We start from the raw sequence: 8,306 nt of genomic DNA, 5'->3' as shown, positions 1-8,306 counted from the left end.
TGCTATATTTTGTAGTGGTACCTTTTAAAGTTTCTTGTGCTATCTTCTACGGTGCTATCTTCCAGATACTATCTTACGGCAGTGACTCTCACATGCAGCCTTTCAGAGCTATTGTCTGCACATCTTTCATATACATTTACGTGGGATCGCTCATAAACTACACATTTATACTCATTTTACTCACCCAACAATGAACTTGTGGTCACGTGACTTCTAGCTCAACGCCGCAAGCATGAGGGGCGTCCTCGTCGGTGATCTCCACGACGAGTAATGTATCCGGAAGGAGACCCTCAGCGCCCTTTGTGAACATAATGATGAACTGCAGAGTCGTGTCTTCCTGGTCTTCCAGCTCGTCATGTTGTTCCATCACCATCTCCTCCTCTTCGTACACTTCTTCCTGGAGTTCCACCTCGCAGTGCAGTGCCACCTCGCCGTGCAGTTCCACCTCGCCGTGCAGTGCCACCTCGCCGTGCAGTTCCACCTCGCCGTGCAGTGCCACCTCGCCGTGCAGTGCCACCTCGCCGTGCAGTTCCACCTCGCTGTGCAGTTCCACCTCGCTGTGCAGTTCCACCTCGCCATCAAGTTCCACCTCTCCTTGCAGTTCCACATCTCCATGTAAATCCACTGTGTCCTGTTCCACTTCTTCCTGATATGCCACCTCCGTTTCAAGCTCAACCTCTTCGTGCAATTCCACCAAGTCGTAGTGCAGTTCTACCTCTTCATGCATTACCGCCTCTTCGTGGTACAGTTCTGCCTCTTCCTGGTGCCGTTCTACCTCTTCCTGTTGCAATTCCTCCTCTTCCTGTTGCAATTCCTCCTCTTCCTGTTGCAGTTCCACCTTTTCGTGGTACAGTTCGGCCTCTTCCTGGTGCAGTTCCGCCTCTTCGTGGTACAGTTCCGCCTCTTCGTGGTACAGTTCCGCCTCTTCGTGGTACAGTGCCGCCTCTTCGTGCAGTTCCACCTTGTCCTGCAGCTCCATCTCTCCCGGCATCTCATGCTCCGCTTCTTCTGGCCACCCGAGAAGTGCCTGCTGCTCCGCCCCTTCCTCCCGCTCGCTCTCTGAACTGACCGTCTTCCATGGTACGTCCAGGTATTGCTGAACTGTGCTGACTGTGCAGCGTCTCTGGGGGTCAAAGGTCAGCATCTGCTTGACACAGTCCTGGGCCTGGGGTGTGAACTGCTGCCAGTATCTGGGAGTGGGTGCACTGGTCCCTCTCGCCTGCCACCAGTACAGGTCCTTGTAGTGTCTGTCGGAGGGTAGGGCGCGCTCCCAGGGAAAGAAGCCGGTCAGCGTGGTCACCATGAGCACAGCCAAGGCCCAGACGTCGATGCTGGGGTGCAGGACCATGGAGTTGGGGTCCCTCAGACGGCACAGCTCGGGGGCCATGTAGGGGTTGGTGCAGGACATGGCGGCGATGCTGAAGCCGGTCAGGCTAGTCAGGCCGAAGTCGCTCAGCTTGACGCAGTGGCACTCGGGGTCCATCAGCATGACGTTGTCCGGTTTGACGTCTCTGTGCACCAGCCCCAGGCTGTGCATGTAGTGCAGCGCGCTGGAGATCTGCAGGGTGCAACGCTTCACCAGGACTTCAGGGATCCCCTCCTAGAGAGACAGGATACAAGACAAAAACAGGAGATCAGTAAAAGAGACAGAGACATGATGGTCACAGGGCTTAATTTGAGGCAGTGGTTTTTTATGCAAGGCACTAGCACCTAATTCTCAAGACTTGCACTAAAGACAATCCACCACATGGTGGCGCTGCCTGTCTAATTTTGAGATGAGCACAACAACTGTGTTTAACTATTCAACATTCATTGAAAATAAATAATGTATGCTGACCAAGCCATTCTTAATGCTTTTGGGGGCCTGGAGTGGTCTGAATTGTTACACTTGTAGGGTGTGATGGTTGGTAGATGTGTGTTTACTGTCATTGGCAGCGCTGGCAGGGGTAATGGGGGGTGAAGGCTGCAGTGGACACCAGAGCCGGGATGGCAGCCAGAGGCCCGGGCTAGGCAGGAACCGAGCCTGGAGGTGGGTTAAAGGGGTGCTCAGTTGGCTATGGGAAGCGACTGACAGGGGGCACTAGTTTCTTTTAGTGGTGGGCGGTGACGTCAGGGGTGCTGTCGACCACTTACAGAATAGCGCTGAGCGCCAATTTGGGGTCATTGTAGCCCCGGGGGGTTGACTAATGCGAGGTCATGGCTTCCTTGGAGGGTGGCAACGCATGTTCGATGGTGGCAAAGATGGGTGACTGTGCACTGTATGTTTTAAAGCGCACTCAGGGTGCATTGAACACAACAAGAGACTCCCTGTTTCGGAGGGCAGCATGCACCGGATGCCAGCAGGAGGCGCCGGGACAGAGGTCGAAGTGGGCGGGATCGCTGTAGTATTTTATCAAAAACACTTCACCTAGTTTATGGTAAAAGGCAACTGTCTCTTGTGGTTAGTTCTGGCATTTGAGACGCCTCAGCTGAAGTGGAGGCGAGACAGTCCCCTATGTGTGTGTAAGGAGGAAGGGACAGACAGACGGACAAATAACAAGCCATCTGGCTAGGGTGCCGCCGCCAGACAGAAATGCAGATGAGCGCATTTGGTTATTCTGTAATGTACAGGTGCTTGGAGGCCGGTGGTGGCTTTGATTGATGGAGCCTTTGAGGAGTGTTCTCCCTGGGAGGTGCTGACTTCGACAACTAAACCACACAAGTCACTGTTCCTCTCTGGGTCAACCTGGATTGAGATACATGGCTCTCTGCTGACACCCACAGGCAACTGCAGCCATTGCATCAACCAACAGAGGTTTCATAGTGTAAAATGGGGCATCTCTCACTTATTAGTACAACTTGCATTATTATTAATTTAAGGTTTTAGTTATTGTAGCTTGAAGGTGAGTCGTCATCAACATAGTTCTAGAATATTGTGTTGTTTTAACCCCGCCCCGACAGTCACTGGCCCCGCCCCATTGGACTCAGGAGCACAGTGATGCGCTTCCGCTGCTGGGTTTGAGGGGGTCACTCGGAGTTCTTCTGGTCGGGTCACGGGTCCAGGGTACAATAGTGTGGCCTTGGCAATTTTTGAATAATTATTGATTTTCCACATAATCCATTGATCTGCTGCATTAAATGCAGTTTTTAAGGAAAAAACTATTTCTAGCTCAAACGGTTCAAAAGTCACTAAAAATGTAACCAGTCGTGTTGCAGCCAAGGGGAGGCCCCCTGCAGAGCTGTACTGGTCACCTTTTTTTTGGTGCTCACTGCTATATTTGGGTATTAAATGGTGTTAATGAGGTGCAACCATTGCCCGGACAGGGCGAACAAGTGTAAAAACGACAAAATAATGAGGTAATAGTACGATAAAAATGTGCTACATAACTTGGCCCTCTCCTGCCGCATAATTCCAGTGGCCCCGAAAATACGTGGTGATGCTTAAGGATATGGGGGTGCCCCCTCGGTACTATCAAGCCCAGCCATTCCCCCCTGTCCTACAGCCGCTGTGTGCGCGCCCAAGGCACAGACTGGATTAGTTAAACTCGGAAGTGTTTTCGTAGCGCTTCGATGTGCAGTTTATTGGGGTTCACAGCGCTGCGTTGTTGGGATGTTGGACAGATGAATCTGTAGTTCTGGTGCGGATGAGGCCGTTATGTACCACCTTTAAAAGTGTCTTTGGATTCGACAGGACCCTGGCACAGAGGGTGGCAGGTGGCCATGCCCCACTACCCCCCCCCCCCCGCGTGTCCCCCGACACTTACCCCTGGCATCAGAAGAGACTGCAGGCTCCCCGCCGGTGCCACCTCCTGGGCGAAGACGTAGTGGCTGCCAGTCTGCCAGGCCGCCACCAGGGTGCTGATGATGCCAGGGTGGGCGCTGAGGAGCAGAGAGAGGCTGAACTCCAGCAGGAAGACGTCACGCGGCACGCGCTCCTTGGGGAGCAGCTTGAGGGCCACCTCGACACCTGTGGGGGCAAGAAACAAAAGAAACACCCGGTAAATCAGGGGGGGGGCGCTGGCTCGTGCCCCAGAGCACCCGACACACCCACGGATCCCTCACATTGAGCTATCACCATGGGGCGGTGCCCATCCCGCCCCGCAGAGGGGCCCCTGGGACTCAGCAGCCTTTAGACTGGAGGGGCCCCCTGATGTGCGCCCCCGCTCCTGCTAGAGGCACCCCCGCTTACCTGGGCCCCGCTGCTTGGCCAGCACCACCTGCCCGTAGGCGCCTCGACCCAGCTCTCCGAGGACTTCGAAGCGCTCCGTGAGCTCCATGGTGGCCAGGCGCTCCGAGGTCACCGACACCATCCTGGCCAGCAGCCTCTGCGTGGACTTCACCGCGCCGGGGGGGTCCATGGGTCTGGAAAACACAAGAGGCCGGTCAGCCGGGCGTGTGTGGCACTGGAGGACAGGAATTACTCTGCCCCTCACCGGCCCCAAAACATGCAGCTTGACCTGTACATATACGCGCGGCCTGACCTCCAGGGCGGGAGGGTGAGCGCCCCTCTAGGCCCCTCCAGTCAGACCGCGCCCTGAACTTTGAAGCCTTCCAGTCTACCCCCTCCCCTCCCAATCCACTCTCCCATCCCGACCTCAGGTCCACCTAATAAAACCAGCCTGCCCACTCTGTCCCAGGCCTAGCTAGTACGTTTTCTACACTGCCCACTCCTGTCGCCCCCCAGGCCCATCTATCGCAGCGCCATCCCCGATGCCACCCGAAGGTAAGTGAAAGCTGCCACGACGCGGGTGGGGGGATCCCGAAACTGAGAGACAAACATCAATAAGTCTGAAAAAGCAGAGCCGGAAGTGGAGGGCACAGGCCAGGAAGTTGAAGGAATCAGGACAAACTGTAAAGGGACCGAGGCAGGCTCAGCGAAGGAGCCAAGGAAGGAAGGGTCAAGGTGAAATCACCGGCTGTTGATGTCAAAATACCAGGGATCTCGGAAGTGACGTCACTGACCATTGGCCGGTGTCATCAAGACCCCGGAGAGCACGGCTAGCGAGGGATGGGGCCACTTACCGGCGTCTGGCACAGGGGGGCATCTTTAATGGTGGCACCGCGTGCCAAGGAGGATCGTACAGACCCCACACGGCTGTTTATTCAGCTGGGAGGGGTTCACCCGGGCCCTGTCCCTGCTGAAGGCTGGGTTTGCTGAATACTGGGGTGACCTCACCTTGATTCCCCCTCATGCCTCTCCCCACCACCCCTTCTGCCTCATAAGCTCTCTCTCGTGCGGGTCCCCTGTCGCCCTCCTCTCTCCCTCTGCGGCCCTTTTCCTAGCTGTCTTTATCGTTCCTTTCTTCTCAGGCTCTGCCCGAGTCTGGTGTCGGAAACCTGCAAGCACCGGCACAAACGAAGCCTGGACCTTACGCCTAGCGACCCCGAGTGGGAAAGTCCCGAGGGGACATGGGATGCATCCATGGGTCCTGCACTACCCCTGCCACAAGACCCCTACACTAGGGCGCAGCGCCCACCGCCCGTGGCTCAAGGCGCCCACAGTGCTTGCACCTAGGCGCTAAAGCCCACGGGATCCCCACCACAGCCCCCCCCCCCCCATTACGACGCTGCGCCCTCCCGTTTTAAGCCGGCCCCCCCTGGCGCATGGAGGGCATGATTCACCCTGGCACCGGTGTCACCTGCAGACGCACCGTCTTACCTTGAGCAGGTTCCGTGACTTCCGGCGAAGATCCGATGATTGGCTGGGGGCAGCTCTGGGTCGAGCCCCTTCTGTCCCAGAAGCCTCAGGTCAAAGGGCAGGTCACGGGGTGTCCTATGGTACCAGCACAGCGCCCTGATGCCCGGGTCCGTCCTCCCTTCACAATGTCCAGCAGAGTGCCCGCCCGGGGGTTATATGTACGTGACCCGCAGCTGCAGACCACCCGAGGGGCGGGGCCTTCCCTGGCGCCCCCTGAGATCAGCCAATCACAGGGCTCCCCGCGAGCGTGCACGAATGAGCCCCGAAAAGGTGAGAACGACTGGGGGCGAAGAGGCAAGGGGGGCTGGGGCGGAGTCACCCCGCTCTTCACTTCACAGGGTACTTTTAGATTTAAACTTAATGTGGCTGTGCATAGAAAGAGTGTCCTAAAGCTTGGACCGACCTTGTGTGCAACAATATAGATAATCCGGACAGAGTCACCGACAAACCTCGAAGATAAATAGCATTTTGGCGGCAAGATAAGTTGTTAAAGGCCTGGAAACGTTGTGCTCTTTGTGTATTTGTCATTAATGCTGAATTATGTTCTTTTCCTCCGTTCATAAATTCGCTGCTTCATTAAAAGTTGCGCCCTTTTATTTCGCTCCTTTTACCAATGACTTCCAACCCCTCCCCGCGGGGAGTGACGGGGGTGAGGACCTCAAAATGGAGGAGCGTTGAGTCCAGGACAACGCAGGGCTAAGGGCAAAGGTCAGGTAAAAAGTTCATTATGAAAAGGACCGGACCTCCTGTCCTCTGACAGCTTCCGGCGCACGAGGCCTCACCGGCCAGATACTTCCGGCACACGAGGCCTCACCAGGACACATGCTTCTAGCGCACGAGGCCTCACCAGGATAGATGCTTCCTGCTCACAAGGCCTCACCAGGACAGATGCTTCCTGCTCACAAGGCCTCACCAGGACAGATGCTTCCTGCACATGAGGCCTCACCTGGACAGATGCTTCCAGCGCACGAGGCCTCACCAGGACTGATGCTTCCAGCGCACGAGGCCTCACCAGGACACATGCTTCCTGCACACGAGGACTCACCAGGACAGATGCTTCCTGCTCACAAGGCCTCACCAGGACAGATGCTTCCTGCACATGAGGCCTCACCTGGACAGATGCTTCCAGCGCACGAGGCCTCACCAGGACAGATGCTTCCAGCGCACGAGGCCTCACCAGGACTGATGCTTCCAGCGCACGAGGCCTCACCAGGACACATGCTTCCTGCACACGAGGACTCACCTGGAAAGATGCTTCCTGCTCACAAGGCCTCACCAGGACAGATGCTTCCTGTACATGAGGCCTCACCTGGACAGATGCTTCCATCACACGAGGCCTCACCTGGACAGATGCTCCCTGCCCACGAAGACTCACCAGGACAGATGCTTCCGGCGCACGAGGTCTCACCTGGACAGATGCTCCCTGCCCACGAGGCCTCACCGGGACAGATGCTTCCATCACACGAGACCTCACCAGGACAGATGCTTCCGGCGCACGAGGCCCCACCAGGACAGATGCTTCCTGCACACGAGGCCTCACCGGGACAGATGCTTCCTGCACATGAGGCCTCACCAGGACAGATGCTTCCAGCGCACGAGGCCTCACCAGGACAGATGCTTCCTACCCACGAGGCCTCACCAGGACTGATGCTTCCTGCACATGAGACCTCACCAGGACAGATGCTTCCAGCGCACGAGGCCTCACCTGGACAGATGCTTCCATCACACGAGGCCTCACCTGGACAGATGCTCCCTGCACACAAGGTCTCACCAGGACAGATGCTCTCTGAACACGAGACCTCACCAGGACGGATGCTTCTATCACACGAGGACTCACCAGGACAGATGCTCCCTGCACACGAGACCTCACCAGGACAGATGCTTCCTGCACATGAGGCCTCACCAGGACAGATGCTTCCAGCGCACGAGGCCTCACCAGGACTGATGCTACCTGCACACGAGGCCTCACCAGGACAGATGCTTCCTGCGCACAAGGCCTCACCGGGACAGATGCTTCCGGGGCACGAGGCCTCACCAGGACAGATGCTTCCTGCCCACGAGGCCTCACCAGGACAGATGCTCTCTTAACATGAGGCCTCACCTGGACAGATGCTTCCTGCACACGAGACCTCACCTGGACAGATGCTTCCTGCACACGAGACCTCACCAGGACAGATGCTTCCTGCACATGAGGCCTCACCTGGACAGATGCTTCCATCACACGAGGGCTCACCTGGACAGATGCTCCCTGCCCACGAGGACTCACCAGGACAGATGCTTCCGGCGCACGAGGCCTCACCTGGACAGATGCTTCCTACACACGAGACCTCACCTGGACAGATGCTCCCTGCACACGAGGCATCACCAGGACAGAGGCTTCCTGCACACGAGGCCTCACCAGGACAGATGCTTCCGGCGCACGAGGCCTCACCTGGACAGATGCTTCCTGCACACGAGACCTCACCTGGACAGATGCTCCCTGCACACGAGGCATCACCAGAACAGATGCTCCCTGCACACGAGGCATCACCAGGACAGATGCTTCCAGCGCACAAGGCCTCACCTGGACAGATGCTCCCTGCCCACGAGGCCTCACCGGGACAGATGCTTCCATCACACGAGGCCTCAC

At 56.9% G+C, this 8,306-nt stretch overlaps 1 protein-coding gene across 1 annotated transcript; it reads right to left on the bottom strand.

Moving 5' to 3' along the window:
- Window positions 1-202: 202 nt before the first annotated feature.
- LOC147678777 (serine/threonine-protein kinase SBK1-like) lies at window positions 203-4,337 on the bottom strand. The gene is made up of 4 exons (XM_086945725.1): window positions 4,169-4,337; window positions 3,744-3,946; window positions 839-1,600; window positions 203-754 (listed from the first exon to the last, which is right to left on the bottom strand). Exons 1-4 carry the CDS (start codon window positions 4,335-4,337, stop codon window positions 203-205), a joined length of 1,686 nt encoding a protein of 561 aa, XP_086801851.1.
- Between the last annotated feature and the right edge of the window lie 3,969 nt (window positions 4,338-8,306).

Source organism: Lissotriton vulgaris, chromosome 12, assembly GCF_964263255.1.
Source record: "Lissotriton vulgaris chromosome 12, aLisVul1.2, whole genome shotgun sequence".
NCBI lineage: Eukaryota > Metazoa > Chordata > Amphibia > Caudata > Salamandridae > Lissotriton > Lissotriton vulgaris.
The sequence above is the reverse complement of the archived record's forward strand: the minus strand, read 5'-3'. Positions and strand labels throughout refer to the sequence as shown.